We start from the raw sequence: 15,615 nt of genomic DNA, 5'->3' as shown, positions 1-15,615 counted from the left end.
ATATTTCAATAGAACGTTTTAATTGATGGATTTGTGTCTCCTGGAGGGTTTCAGCGACACTTCAGAATGTTTCCTGCTCCTGAAATTAAAGAAACAGAGGCGACCTTCCGCGCAGACGGCGAGCGCCGGGAGGCCTCGGCGGCCGCGGACGCGGCCCGGTGTTATGTCCAGTTTTGCCTCACTGCCCTGACTTGCGTCCCGCGTGGGAGCTTCTGCGGTAAAGCGGGAAATGTTCAGCTTTAATCACGTCCAACAAACTCAAACGAGCCTATACGGTGTGTGTGCAGATTCACGTGAGACTTAAAAAAAAAAGTGTAATAAGTAAAGTAAAGGTGCACTTTTTGGCAGGTATTTGCAGTTGCAAAGATTTTATGGAGATTTTTACATCCAGTGTGAATTACGGGCATGCATGTATTGGCAGTCGCGCAGGATTAGGCATCACAGCGGCCGGCGGGTCGGAGGGCAGGATTAGGACAACAGAGGGGGGGACGTCCAGCTCTTTGAAACAGAGATGCTGAAACAGGCAACACGGACAAAACACAGCGGCGGGCCACAAAAGGCCTTCAGCAAACACCAAACAAAGACACTGACCGACCCAGCACAAAGGAAATGCTGCGTTTTTTCCCCCTCCTTGCCCCCGAGCGGTCTCTCTGCGGGCGCAGCCCTGTCTTTACACCTGGAACTCTCTCAGCAGCGCCTCAGGTTTCAGCACCCAAGAAGCTTCTGAGGGCGAGAAACACGCTTGACTATCAGGAACTTTCATTCAATTAACACCTGGGAAGCTGAGTAATGGTTCAATTATTGCCTTTATTTCGATTTCAAGACTTTCAACTCACTTTATTACAAACAGGATTTTTTAAATCACAGAATATTATCAGCTGCTGTCTTTAAAGAATTAACAAAATTTACTTTCAGTTCATTTAAAACTAATTATTTTATAGACTATTAAAGTAAATGATCAAATAATTACAATCTTATGATTCATCCTGCTGGGAGAACTTCACCATGATTTCCCAGCATTCACAGCGTCACACATTAAAAACATCTTTTAGACTTAACCAGATCACAGCCGTACATTAGATAAGATTACACAGATGAAACACAAAGAACATCAGTCCACAGCAGCTCTGTTCTCGATGCTAAAGGGAGAAACGACACTGATGTATTTGTCATTTAAACTTTGTGTCTCGTGTTTCACTTTGTTCATGCATTAAAAAATATATATATATCTCAGGCACAAAACCGCCGTCTGCTGCATTCACTGACCTGTCGGAAACTTTCTGCCACCAGTTGTAGTGTTTCTTTTATTTAGCTGAACAGAAAAGCAAAGTATCGCAACAGATGCTGTGCTGTGACCCTGGACATGAACTTTCCCAGAGTTGGTATTGTAGGATGTTTTTTAACCTCTGTATCGTCACCTGCCGGTCTGGTCGTGAAGCAGTAACGAGACCTCCTCATCCGGGCTCCCAGAAGGCTTCGCTGGAGTCCCCCTGCTTGGGTTTCAGTCTTTAAAGATCAGCTTTAGGTCATTTCTCCACTGTTGCATAATTTAGGGGCTCAGGATAAATGGTGCAAATCCTCCATTAGGTTTCCATCAGGCGTCTTCAGGGAGGAGCTCCCGTCCCTGGAGAGCTGGACCACTGGGGATCACCTCATGTGTATCTCGTAAAGAGGCTTTTCCAGCTGGGCGCTTTGAAGGGAGCTGAGCTGGAAGGGTTTGTTTCCAGCCTGAACTGAGCTCTTCTCTGCAGACTGCGGCAGTCCCTCAGCTGCAGCCGCTCCTCTCGCTCTGCTCTCCACTTACAGTTTGTCTGAAAGTGTTGTGGGTCTCTCTTAGAACGGCCTCTCTGTGCGCCGCGTAGCGCAGCCGCCTGCCGGCCCGGTACCGCTCCAGCCTCTGGGCCTCGGCCTGCGGGTCCTGCAGCACCCCCTCCCACCGCAGGCTCTCCTTGGCCCGGGCGCAGAGCTCCTCGTCCCCGCCGCCGCCGGCCCTGCGGGCCTCCGCCGGGGGCTTTCTGTGGGGTTTCTTCTCCGCCTTCTTCTCGCCGGTGGAGCCACGGCTGGACTTCTCTGTGGACGAGCAGCATAAACGTGACGGCTCCCACACGGTCATGACCCAAACAAAGCTCAGGGTTCAGATTACTGGTGACTCCCGATGGGCTGGAGGGGCGACACTCGAGGCCTGTTTTTTAACGAGCCATTCAGCTCTGCAGGAATCTGCTCCAGCAGCACCGGATCCTTCTCTGGTTCCTCCATCATCAACATCTCCTGACCTGCACTTGAACCTATAACACCTGAGGGATCCGGATTACTACTTCTGTTTCTTAAATCTACAGCATAATCACTTTTAAATGTGTTTGTTACATAAAGAAAAATAATTTGTGTTTCGAAATGTTTTTTGTGTTTACTACTAACCAAAAACAAACAAACATAGCTAGAGGTCAGTTTAATTTTCAAAATGGGCTACATTTCCTTTAAACAAAGGCTCTCGCAGAAAATAATCCATTCAGTTATTTGTTTGTTTGTTTTATTTCATTCAGTTGTAAAATAAAAAGGTTTCATGTAAATACAGTCACCAAACAAGAATGAAAGGGAGCAGAGAGAACGCCTGCCCCTTTATCCCCAAAATCAATGACAAAAGAGTAAAATTAAGTGTTCATTTTGTTCATTTTTCTTCATGCATAAATTCTGCTGACTGCATTGAAGTTTGTGACATAAAGTCCAGCAGTTACCTCTGTCTCCCCCGGTGCTGGTGGAAGTGGAGCTTTTCTTTTTCTTCTTCTTCTGACCTGAGCTCTCACACCCCTTTTCGACTGCAGGAGAGGAGAGCTGGAGCAGCTTGCAGTTTTTATCTTCTAGCATGGCGAAGCCTCGGCGGGGCTGAAAGGATCCGTGCAGGGTGGAAAAAAAGCAGACTTGAAATGCCCGTCAGGAGGTTGATCCCACTTCCTGCAATAAACGGTCACGAGGAAGAGCGACAGACGGGAGGCTGTGTGAGAACCCGGCTTCCGCCTCCAGAGCCCTTCACATCGACCGGGAGTCGCTAAATAGGCAGGAAAATAATCGGTAAATGGTCAAATGTAGCCGCTGTTTTCCATGTTCTTGTTGCGGGACAAACAAACACAATCACGCTTCACCGCCGCGTTGCTAGGGGGACGCGTCTCCATGGCGACAGGACACGCCTTCCCCACGTGAGTCCTCTCGCTTCCTCCTTAAAGAATCACCAAAATGTGTCTGTTTTTTCAAGTACTTTCTTTTTTGTGAAACTAGGTTAAAATAAAAGAAGAGGACAGAAAGAGAAATACTGAAGTAAATAAATACTTCAAACCGTCTTGGCACATCTACCTGTTTTTGGAAAAGATTTGATTCCTAACTCAAACATGGAACTGGAAAACATGAAAAGGCCGAGGCAGTGTGGCATCATGCAGGCTACAAGAAGAAAAAACAAAGAGTGAGAAGTTCTCTTTTACTTTCCTATCAGAGCACATCCCAGAACGTTTATGGTAAAATATGAAAATAAAAATGAAAAAACAAAAAATGTCTACTTAAGTAAAGATCTTCAGTGGGCTTGTTTTGTTTTCATATTTTCAAGACAGCTGGTTTAACAAATATCTGGACATGTTTGAATATCAAACTGAACTTATTTCTACTTTAATTTTAAACTAATCTGCACATTAAGCGGAACTGTAAGTCTGTTATGAAGTTCTGATCACACACTGTTTAAACTCAAATAAACTGAGTGGATAAATGTGACACTTTGACCCCGACGTGATTTGAACACGCAACCTTCTGATCTGGAGTCAGACGCGCTACCGTTGCGCCACGAGGTCCTCTGTTACGTCGTGCGTGTGCACATGTCTTGTGCGCGTGCACGTGACCTTGCTGCACTGTGGCAGTTCCTCTGCTGCACGCTGAGCGGCAGTGTTGTGTCGCTTTAGTGGCAGCATGTCCTCCACCTGGCTGGGAGGCGCTCAGTGTCTGCATGTTTCCAGGGGTCAGAGGGCAGAAAGGAAAGCGGAGGATCATGGGTAGAGTCCTCAACACCAACTGCAGCTCCTTCCTGTTCTTCTTCTTGTGCTTCTATATTCAGAAATCCAGCATCACCTTTATGAAGCCTCCTCTATTCGAATACTGGATGATTTATCATTTGCGTATGATGTGTGTCGAATTCCAGAACCCTGAATTCTGTGTTTGATATTTTTTGCATTGATTCCCAGCTGGGAAGTTGAACAATCTCAGATTTTTCATGTGGAGGCAGAAACTCTCTGGTGCCCCCTAGTGGAGGAGCAGTACACACTTTGAAAATGACTCCGGTACTTTAAATGGTCACTTTTTATTTGCACTTTCAAGGCTTTAAAAAAATGCAAACATCGAATAGCCAGCCTCCATTTTCCTTGTATCGCGTAGCTGATGTGGCTCAATAAGAAGAGGAAGCGTAAAAACCTCTTTATACGAAGCTGAAACGTGACCGTGAGGGGACTTCATGTCCTCTTTCACAGAGAAGACGCCACAGGAAGTTTGTGTCCAGGTTCTCCACTAGTTCCTCACTTGAAATGTTTTCAAACTAGACAAACAAATCCTGAATTGATTCATTTCGTAAGTCCTCTGCTCTCACGCTAACTCTTCTAATAAGTACTTTGTGTCTAAATTTGTCCCGTGGACATGTTGTGTTTGTTTCTCTTCACATGCTCTAAGAATAGACTCAGTGTTGCAGCTCAAACAAGTCCGTCCAGCTTCTGGTTTTTTTTTTTTTCCCATCATATCTGAGCATTTCTGGTAAGAACTGCAGGAAGGAGAAAAGAAAAGCCCTAAATCATGGTGCTGAGTCAGAGACGAACACGTAAGCAGTTCTCCACGCAGGCGTGACAAAGTTCACAGCAACATGCAGACGTGATACCAGAGTTTTAAACCAATTAAGGTGACCCTTCAACCAGCCAAGGGTGGCAATGACAAGACAAAATAGCTTTTCTGATGTCTTTATTTTTACAGCCTTGACCTCTAAACTCATTCAGATTTTCACATCACCTTTGACCCACATTTCACAGTTTCCTCAGCTCGATCATGTGATTGCTGCGCGCTTTAATGTTTTGCTAGCCATGCCTCCGTCACGTCTTGTTCCGATGAGCTTGCTGGTCACGGGCGGCCGTGGGGAGGAGGTGCGCCTCGCATGCCTCCCCGTCCGGTGTGGACGTCGCTGTCCAAACACGTCTCGGGGCTGCAGGAAGAGCGCTGGCATCTGCTCGCAGCACCTTCTGTAAACAGCCGCTAAGCAGCTCCTGCAAACAGGCCCGACTGGATTTCAGTCGGAGGGACTCGATGAGGAGAATTCTCAGTCCGGTCAGGGTGAATGTTTTACAGACAGAGGGCTGAACCTCGCCGCCGTCCCTCCTGGCGCTCCAGATATGTGTAGCAGTTAGTACAGGCAGTTTTCAGAGCGCAATTAGATCATCTTACAAGCTTGAACCGGGCTGTTCTGTGTCCATAACAGACGTTGAGTACATGTTATTCTCTGGGCTGAGTGCGTACCTGAGATGAATGAATGTTATGTAACTATTTCCACCACAAACATGTAAGCTCAAACAAAACCAGCAGCTATTTAGCCGCTGAGCTCAGAGGAGAAGATTCCCACAGCAGGCAAGGTGGAAAGAAAAAAAAGAGAGAGAGAGGAGATCATGACTGCAGTGTTTGTTCGGAGAGGTAATAAACTTCTCACGCTACCGAACACACTGTCAGGGACCGGTGTGATTCCAGTCCTGAGCTTCAGCGATTGCGCCTTTTCCAGTGGAAATCACTGATTCATAATGATTTCCACCCGAGGAACTTGAGCATGTCTGAATCAGAAGGCCGGCCGCCAGCATCTCCACAGAAACAGGATCCTGTTTGTACAGCAGGTCACTACAGAAGTCTTGAGGGAGACGTGTTTAAAAAACGAGCTTCTGATGATTCATCGGAATCCTATTGAACGTCTGGTGGTTCCTGTTAATGGACATTTACTCGTGTCCTGGTAGAAATATCTGTCAAACTGTTATGAAACTGGAAAAGGGAATGAAAATGGTTTGGCCTTATGGGTTTTTTTTTTTTTCCGCTGCGTATGTGTGTGTGTGTGTGTGTGTGTGGTGTGTGTGTGTGTGTGTGTGTGTGTGTGTGTGTGTCAGGTGACAGTGAGGAAGCAGCTTCTCAAACTGCAGCAACCTTAAAGCTGCAGAGTGACAAGCCCAGGTTCAGAGGAGGGAGGCAGAAAAAGGAGAGCGGCCTTCCAGTCCGTGTCTGTGTGCGTCAGCACCAGAGGGTAACAGGTTCATCTCAACCTGCTCATGTCTCCAGAGGCCATTTACAGACGCTCATTCCGTCTGAGCAGCACCGAATCGGTGCAGTAGATTTCAGGCTCGAAGCATTAACAGCTGATTAGCAACCCAGCTCGCAGAGAAACGCTGAAATGCTGATGAGTTTTAATATTCCCCAGATTTTCAGCACAGATGCAACTACATTTACATTAAACATACATGTCAAGTTCATTTGTGCGTGTCCATCCATAATTATGAAAACCATCAATTATAATACACCTCAGTAAGTTTTTATCTCAGCTATTCCTTTTTACAGGCATTGCATGTTGAATAAAACTTTGTGAAAAAGGAAAAAGGCATTTTCCCAGTGACTGTTCATACACATTCATATTGTAAACGATGCGTTGTAAACCATTATTGTGTTATAACATGGAATGAATACCAATACTGGAAAGTGATTTGAACAGGAAGTTTAATTATAGACTTATATTCTTGGTTTTCCTATTTGTGAATGTTTTTTATGCACAACACGAGAACATCCCTCACCTCTGGAGCGCCCTCCCATCCAACATCTGAAACATCCAATCCGTCTAGGATTAAAATAAAATGATCACTGAGCTGCTCTTAGTGGGACGAAGATGAAAAGAAGCACCTTTAATGAATTATATAACAAAGGATTATGATTTATTTATTACTGAAATGTGGAGCAAAAAGCTGATTTGGATTCTAACTCGGGTTATTTGGGAGGATCGGGCGTGAATTAGAACGAGCAGGTCAATCTGCTGCCTCACGGCGTGCGTAACGTGTTCCTGCGCGCGTACGTCACGTTTCTGACGTCCGCCTCGCCTGCTGCCTACGTCATGACGCTGCCAGCTGATCGGAGTGGGAAGCCGGGTGTGCGTGTGCGTGTCTGGCCTGGGTGTGTGACAGAGCGAGAGAGAGAGCGAGAGAGAGAGCGAGAGAGAGAGGGAGAGAGAGAGAGAGAGAGAGGGAGGGAGGGAGAGAGAGGGAGGGAGAGAGAGAGAGAGGGAGGGAGGGAGGACGGGGCAGGAGTTGTGTAAAAGGGGCTGAAGTCCTGCGCAGCCTGCTTCACTGCCGCTGCGATAAAAAGGCTCCACATCCACGAGCGCTGTCACACCTCATTAACCCCGCGTGGACCGTAAACCAGGCGAGCGCGCGGGCAAGCGACACACCCTGCTGGAGCTCCGGGACTCTCCGCCGAGCGGTGGGCGAGGCTGCTGAGCTGAACTCCGCTGGAGCGTTCCGACGGGCCGGGGCCGGAGCCGGAGCGGAGCCGGAGCCGGTGCTCAAGGTGGGGCGTAGTACTTTTCACTCTGTGCGTCTCCGCTGGCTGAAAAAGAAAAAAGAAAAAAGGCGTCTTCCTGTCCGCCTGCTTCAGCCTGTGGCGGCTTCATGACCCAGTTTTGCTTGCGAAAAAAAAAAAAAAAAGCTCGTCCTTAACAGGACTTCATGCGGCTGGAAGATTCCCCCCTCTGCAGGTCTGGTTCCAGCTTCCCAGCGGGGAGCTTCCCTGCACGTTCTCCTCGGGGGTGTGTAGCTTTGCAGGGCCTGTGTATGTGGCCAGGCCCGGTGACAGTGCAGGGGGAGGGGAGGGGAGGGGAGGGGGGCTTGCTCATGGGCACCCCTAGAAATGTGACATTTCCTCCCCCCCCCCCCTTCCTCTCTACCTGCAAGCATTTAATTTACATTAGGATGACTGGCGCTGACACCGTGGGCGGAGGGTTTGTTACAGTGCTGCGTGGAGTATTTCCTCACTCATTTACCGGCTGGGAAAGAAAAAAAGAGGCTGGCAGCAGTTAGAAGAGCTGCATAAAATGTGTTAAAGAAGCTTGAGTTACGCCTTCGTTAGTCAGGAGGGCTGAAGAGATGCTCGGACAGCTTGTTCTTTTCCACGTTGACCCCTGCTACCTGTCACCGCGTCCGGATGCCATTCAGAATGTTGGATTTGTTAACGCCTCGGCCAGAGGTCAGCGCTGCGCTGATCCCAACTTGACTTAGCATTCAGAGCCTCCTGAAATGTGCCGAGTTCATGACAGGCCGAGGAGGAAGCCTGTGCTGGAGTAGGGGATAGGTGAAAACCAGGGTGACGGCCGAGGAGGACGATTCCCCCAGATGAAACGCGACTTTCAGGCACTAATATGTCAAGTGTGAGTGTTTAGGAGGATCAGGGAAACATTCCTGAGGCAGGTGACGTAACAAAGTATTTAGGCCTCCTTGTCCTGCTCTCAAGCCCCCCCTCCTCTGTATGTATACACAATTCTTCATCGGCTTGTACACTTATATAAAGCATTTTAACAGCAAGGTGCATTCATGTATAAGCAGTTTTTCTCTGGGGTAAATGGTTAGGGGTGGGGGAGGAGGTGGAGGGTGGAGGGGGGGGCTTACTGTAGTGCATGTTCCATCGATGGAGCCCGTCTTACATAATTGTACAGCCAGAGTTCAGTGTGCTGGTAGGAATGCGCAGCCGACTCTGTCACGAGCTGCGTTTGTGCCACTGCAATCCAGCGGGTGACATAAGCCGCCGTGTCAATGAGGATCACATGGCGGTGACAGGATCGCACTTAAAACGCCGCCCGTCTCGTCTACATGTGCCGGTCGCTTCGCATCCAGGCAGAACACGCAGCCCCCCCCCCCCCCCCCGCCCCCCCGGTGCTCTTTTATTGCCTACATTAGCAGAAGTGAAGCCATCTTGCTCAACTTGGGTTACACCCTTCATTCCTGCTGCGTGCCTTGTCATGGAGGATGGGGCAAGAAGGGATGTGTTATGTAGGTTCACTGAGGAAGAAGAAGAAGAAGAAAAGAGAAGAAATCCAGTTCCTTGAAACAAAATGGCACAGAGTGCCTGAGGACGGGCTTACAGGCCTCATGCTGCACACCGCCTGGACTCCCCGGCAGTGTTATGAATCCAGAACGGCGCCCAGAGGCTCCGCCCGGGATCCAGTGATCCCCGGGTTAACGTCAGATCGCCTTTAAGGTCGGAGCAGCGGAGCGTTGAGAGGAGCTCTCTGCAGCCCGTGCCGCCGCCCTTCCCCTGTCTTTGTCCCCCGTTCCCAGGCTCTGTTACAGACTGCGCTCTGGGCCGGCGGACGCCCTGCGCCGCCGCGCCACGCCCTCGGCCCAGGAATGCACCTGGACGGATGCGCGGGCCGTTTACTCGCCGCGCGTTTCCAGTCACGCGGCTGCAGCGGCGTTATGAAAGCCTCTGGGCGGCACGACGCCGTGACCCCCGCCGTGGAAAGGTCGCGCCCAGAGCCTTTGTGTGTCTTCACGACACGAGGCCTCCATCTTGCATTGCCGCTCGCCGCCTTATCTTCTATTTCCAGCCGGGAGCCTTCGCGGCTGCGGCTGAGCGCTAAAGCATGCGTGCGGGGTTCATTAATATCCTGCTGTTTACACGCCGCTCTTCCCGTTTCTCTCGGACACACACACATCCTGCCCCGGCCACCGGAGTGTGTCTTTCCTCTTTCTCAACCTCGCCTCAGATAAGCAGCACACCGTGCCTCGTCTCTCTTTTAGCCACACTGGAGACAGAGTCCCGGTGCGTCCACCGGCTCGGCTTCTGGGTTTGAGGCCGAGGGAGGGCGAGGGGTCAGCCCGACGCCGCGGCTCCCGTCCGGCGCAGACCAGATGTAGACCAGGGGACGGGCGAGGAGAGCGAGAGAGAGGGACGGAAAAGAAGGAGTGGAGGAGAGCGTGCGAGCCCACAGCAGCCGGATGGAATTTCTAACATACGCAGCTGGAATGTGAGGAATGCAGGACAGTCTGATCTGACCGAGAAGAGAGCGAGAGACGAGGAAAACGAAGAGACGATGGGAGATAGGAGGAGGTGAAGGGCAAGCACATGAAAGATGGTGGGACAGAGATGAGCCGGGAAAGGCTGGATGGAGAGGAAGCAGCGAGGGCCTCCACACTGGCCGTCTTTGTGGATGTAAAGATACAGAGTGGCTGTTTGTGGAGGGAGTGGCTCCGCGCCGCCGAACAAATAACTGATTCACTTCCAGTCTGAGGCCGTGGCGGACGCGTCCGCGGCCCGAGGACTCGTACTGTATGTACTCATCCCGGGATCCATTCACTCTCTCACACACACGTCCCTGCTGTAGCAGCACGACGGATCACGTCCTCCTCTCAACCGGTTTCAAACCTGCTGCTGCTCACATCAGATCAGGTTCAGTTCTGATCAGATCAGTTGTAATGAAGGTTACACGATTTCGCTTTTTGTTTGTTGTGCAGGAAACCTTGTTGTACAAACGAATATTCTTAATTACCTTTTTTTTTTTTTAACCAAATATGAACCAACACCGGCTATCGATATGAACAGTCTATTGAGTGACGGTTAGAATTAATCCAAAAACAAACGCATTCCATGTAGCAGGGATCAGTTTTGATCGGGATCAGTTGTTGGCCGTTGCTCGTCCTCTGTCCGGCGCCTCTCGATTGTGACTGCATGAGGACTGCTGGATGCTGAAGACAAGGTGTGGCCTCCTTTTCTCTTGTCTTTTCTTTTTTTTGATAAAACGAAAACCTCTCTGTAGAACAGGGGGAGTTTTCACGAGGTACCTTGATGTTCAAACCAGCTGATGTTCAAGTGACTCGCTGCACACATGAGTGTGATAAAATCACATAATCAGACATTTGTTGTAGCCTCTCCAAGCATAATTAGACTAACTGAATTGACTTCTAATCACATAAAGAGTCATTTTTTTTCTGGGTTTGATGATCCAGCCGTGGACACACCCACCTCACAGATCCTCCATCTTACACACTGAAGCAGAAACTATATGTTTTTATACAGTGGGGGGGCTGCAGACAGACCCCCGTGAGCCCAGAGTGTGCAGTTTTTCCGAAGCGTTCATTGATTTTATAATTTCTGAAGATGTGCTCGCAGCGGCAGCAGTTGCGTTGCACTCCAGGGTTTAATGTGTGCGTGCGAAGCTAACAGCACTTATTTGTGATTCACAACTGCAGCGTCGGACACACCTTTCAGCTCATTCCACTGTGGCCGGATGCGATGCTGGAAGTCTGAAGCCCAGAAAGTGTTCCACCACGGATACACAACATGGATATAAAACTAATTACGAACCCGCTAAAACCCCAGCTATTGCCTGTTATCGATGTTACGGATATCACAAGCTTTTTGGATTGATTCTTGCTTGTGAAACTTGACAGACGACTCTTTTAAATTCAAGATGACGTTCATCAAAGGCTGCTAAATAGTGACGGAGGAGTGAAACGTCTTGTGCGCCGCCGCCGTAAGGAGGCTGTTTGTTCAGGATTAACGTGGCTCTCCTCCCTGGATAAACAGTTTCATGAAGTTTGCAACCGAGAAGACTAATAAGATGTTAAGAACTACACTGCTTGTTGTCAAGCAGATTTTGGAGGGGTTTTTTTTTCTTTAGAGGTTTTCAGGAATGTCGGAATGCGTGCCTTAAAGCTCAACACAAAGTCCATGAGTTCAGGCAAACTAGACAAATAAACATGAGGGGCGGAGGCTGTTTAAAGAAGGAGGAAAACAATGGCCGTTCTGGATCCTATAGGAGGAAGAGCGGGGAACGCTCGGCTCCTCATTCCACTAATGAACCTCGAACGGGAGCAGACTGCGCTCCCCCCGACAGTAATGGGCTCCGGGTTGGAGTCCGGGAGTGGGAAACGCGTCTCGTTACATGGTGGAAGTGGAGGCCTGGTCATGCATGTAGGGGAGATTTGTGACAGCTGCGAGGGGAAAAGGATGCTGAGGATGGAGCCGATGCTCAGGAGGACACGGGAGGCAGAGGGGGACGGAGGGAGACGATTGGCTGTGGCAGCTCCCGCACAGGAAATTACTAGAAGAAGGAGACGACAACGTGAGGGAGGCTGGCGGATAACCAAGATCATTAAAACCGAGAAAATACAGAAAATATGAGGCTAGCTGGAAAGCAATGGAGGGTGGTTTTAGTTGTTTTTACGGTCAAAGGTCAGAGGACTCCGTCCTTTTGTTCCGGGCACACCCTGAAGGTTGTCCTGGGAAGTCATGGGTCTGGAGAAAAGGCCTCGATGTTCAAGCGAAGTCTAAACTACGTGTGAGACGACAGGTTTCCCCTCCCGAGGCCGTGTCTGCAGCGTTTCTCTGATTCCTGATGATCATAACCCCCCCCCTCGCCGTGCACGGCCTAAATGCTGCAGGGCTCTCAAATACCTAAGATTATTCTGGCTCTCTGTGCTGCAGGAATGTACAGCATGTGTTACTCATCGTCAAGCGGAGCAGTGGAACATGTCCTCAGCGGCTCAAGATCGCGTCCAGACTGCATTCTTCGAGGAAAAGCACAAGTCTGCTTTTGCTTTGCGCCTCGTTGACTTCCAGTGGTCACTTTTCAGACTTTCGGTGTTCTTTTCCTTCGTCGACCTTCACCTGATTTTAAACGGATGTGCAGAAGTTTGATATCCGCACATCCGTTCGAGTCGGGCGACTTTAAACAAGAAAGAAAACATGAAGGGAGCAAAAGAAACGGAGTTAAAAAATAAATAAATAAATGGGGCTTTTGAAGCTTTTCCATTTTTCTCAAGATGATCAAAGAGTCTCATAATAATAAGGAAAAAGTGAGGCGAATCCAGTCGTGTCAGAAGATGAAATGAGACATAAAAGGCCAATATAAGCTGAAAAAGATGTTTTTAAACCGATATTTGAAAAGCTCTTTGCTTTATATGAAGAAAAAAAAACCTGAAATAATTTTAAAAACTTATGATTGATGACAAATGATTTAGACGAATCAAGCGGATTAAAATTCTATCTTAAAAAGTTAAAAGATTATATAAAGATGATCAAGTCAAAACTCGGCTAAAAAGACAAAGTAAAGACTTAAATATGAATAATTTATCAGGTACTTTGTTAAGTATGCTTAAAAATGTGTGTTTTCACTACTGGCTGTACTTTTTTTACTATTTTGAAGCATTTAAAGACCTGTGTAAATCAACGTCCATGACATTTATCTGTAATTTGGAAAGTGCAAATTTAGTTAAATTAATATTTCACGACTTGTAACAGATATGAAAATTTCCCAGTCTAGTTTTTCCTCATATCATTTAAAATGTGTTATGTTCAGAGAAACGGTATCTTTAGTAATTGTCATTAACTTTTAACAGTTTCTCTTATTTTGAAAAAGCAGAAGAACCGTACATAGTGACTTACTGGATGAAGAATTCATAGCAATGTGTTTCCATTTATTAGCAGAGCTTGATTAATACGCTTTTGCTGGTATTCATGAGGATTTATCTCCTGGAAACTCTCTGGTTTTTTTTTTTCAAGATTTGATATAATCTGACCGTCCACAGTTGTCAACCACGTGTTAACACAAAACTTGAGGAATTAGTGCTCAAAACAACTCAAACACTAAGGACAGTCCTAGATGAAGGCCGGGTGGAGATCTGAGATCTGAGCTCAGATACAGGTTCGACCTGATCCACCGTGCGAGGAGAGTAAAGCCGTGAGGAGCTGAGGGGATCGCAGAGGTTAACGCAGTGAAGTTATGAATGGAGGGACAGGGTTCAAGAACGTCTGGAAATCTTGGGGACAGCAGCTTCAAGTCGACTGTTTTGGTCTTAAAACTTGGCTAATATGACATTTTTTTTCTATAAAATGAAAAATTTAAAGCTAAAAAATTTATGAATCAAGTTTAAAAACGAACAAATCCGTATGGATTCAGCCCCAGTGGTGTTGGAGTCTCTGGCCCTGGCCTGGACTGCAGACCGGTCCACGGCGCAGCCTGTAGGACTGATGAATGGATGAACGTCCATCCTAACATTGTAATTTGATTTCAGCTCCAGGGATCACAGTTTGGACATAAAGCGCTCCTGGGGTCACCGGGACCACTTTAATTTGACTCCCGTACAGTAAATCATGAATCAGGAGTGTTTCGTCTCAGGAAAACACCTCAACGCGTACTTCAGGACTTCACACACAAACAGCTGTTTGGAGTTCTGATCGGATTTCTGCTTTCATGTACAGGCTGTCCTTTAATCTTCCTCGCTTTTTGCTCATCCTCTGTAACCACGGTAACTGACAAAAAAAAAAAAAAAAAGAGAGAAAAAAAAGAGAGAGAGAGATGATTTTCCAAGAGGCCGTCCTGTGATTTTCAGAGTCACAACCAAAGAGAATATCTAAGAATCTCTCGCTGGCAGTGCGCTGCATGCAGAGGCGAAGCGGAGCCGCCGCCGCCGCCGCCGCTGCTGCTTCCTGCTTCCCTCCCGGCCATCTGACGCACGATGCTGTGCGCGTCTCCCCGGGCGTTCTTACATATCGGCTCATTTCACACACTGACTCACAGCTGATCGCACACGCCGCGGCCGGGCCGCCTCCAGCCCACGCCGCCGAGCAGGACGCTCTGAGTGAAACCAGCATCTTCTTCCTCCTCTCTCTCTCTCTCTCTCTCTCTCTGCAGAACCGTGTGCACCTTGCGGCCTCGGAGCCTTGGGGCCTTGGAGCCTCGTCCCGGCGCTCCCTCGCCGTCGGCGCCCGGACGGCTGACGCACGGCGGTTCTTCACTGGCAAGCTTTATGTTCCTGTACACATGCTAAAGCTGCCAGCTGAAGAACTGCTCTGGTCAGCCCTGCCCCGGACGAGCCCCGGGAGAGGAAGCGGATGAGGGGGGGGGGAGGGGGGCTGCTGGGAACGCCACGAGGAAGACGACGCTTCACACTCTCAGGAGTCAGCCTGAACCCTCACCACCTCAGCCTGGAGCGTTTGCCTTCCTGGTGTATTTCCTCTTCAAAATATTTATTTTATACTTAAAAAATGTCTTGTTCTCTCTGGAAATACCAACATTTTTGTCTCGTGTGTGTCTGTGTGTGTGTGTTTCCTTCTTACAATAAAGAACTGACTATTTTCTCAGGCGTGAGCTTTATTGTCGTCAGCTGCACACCGCAGACAATAAAACACATACCAGCTCTGAAGGCTCTCCAGTCCAAAAATAACAACCTGCTCAGAAGGACGCACACAATAGTGCAGAGAAAATGTGTTGCACCTTTCTGCCGGGTGTTCCTGTTGAAGAACCACACAATAGATCAGAGTGGATTAAGATGTGCGGATGGCACAGTGGTAAGTGGAGTCAGACATGCAGCGAGTTCTCAGTCTTTGTTCTCACTCGGCAAATGAGGCGGCTGTCCTGCGTGAACTCAGACTGCTGTTACATATCATCCAGAGGGAGGAGGAGAAAAGCAGGCCTTACCTAACGTCTGCTTTTCATGGCCGGGAGGCGTCGCCGCCTGCTCCAAGGAATTCCTTCACAGCAGGTTCACTGGTGAAATCACAGGATTATCAAACCGGGGAGGGGGGGGGGGG

The 15,615-nt window shown here is 48.5% G+C and overlaps 1 protein-coding gene, 1 long non-coding RNA gene and 1 other non-coding gene across 3 annotated transcripts; 1 reads left to right on the top strand and 2 right to left on the bottom strand.

Moving 5' to 3' along the window:
- Positions 1 to 925: 925 nt before the first annotated feature.
- On the bottom strand, positions 926 to 3,022 carry LOC115395628 (protein LIAT1). The gene is made up of 2 exons (XM_030101248.1): positions 2,733 to 3,022; positions 926 to 2,070 (listed from the first exon to the last, which is right to left on the bottom strand). The coding sequence occupies exons 1-2, from the start codon at positions 2,860 to 2,862 to the stop codon at positions 1,766 to 1,768; spliced, it is 435 nt and encodes a 144-aa protein (XP_029957108.1). The 5' UTR covers positions 2,863 to 3,022; the 3' UTR covers positions 926 to 1,765.
- Positions 3,023 to 3,758: 736 nt separating this feature from the next.
- On the bottom strand, positions 3,759 to 3,830 carry trnaw-cca (transfer RNA tryptophan (anticodon CCA)). The gene has a single exon. It is a non-coding gene; the product is annotated as a tRNA-Trp (tRNA).
- A 3,527-nt stretch (positions 3,831 to 7,357) lies between these two features.
- Positions 7,358 to 15,162, top strand: LOC115395513 (uncharacterized). Its single transcript, XR_003932277.1, has 2 exons — positions 7,358 to 7,596; positions 14,717 to 15,162. It is a non-coding gene; the product is annotated as an uncharacterized LOC115395513 (long non-coding RNA).
- The last annotated feature ends 453 nt before the right edge of the window (positions 15,163 to 15,615 follow it).

This window comes from Salarias fasciatus, chromosome 10 (assembly GCF_902148845.1).
Source record: "Salarias fasciatus chromosome 10, fSalaFa1.1, whole genome shotgun sequence".
NCBI lineage: Eukaryota > Metazoa > Chordata > Actinopteri > Blenniiformes > Blenniidae > Salarias > Salarias fasciatus.
This window is presented reverse-complemented; position numbering and strand designations above follow the sequence as displayed.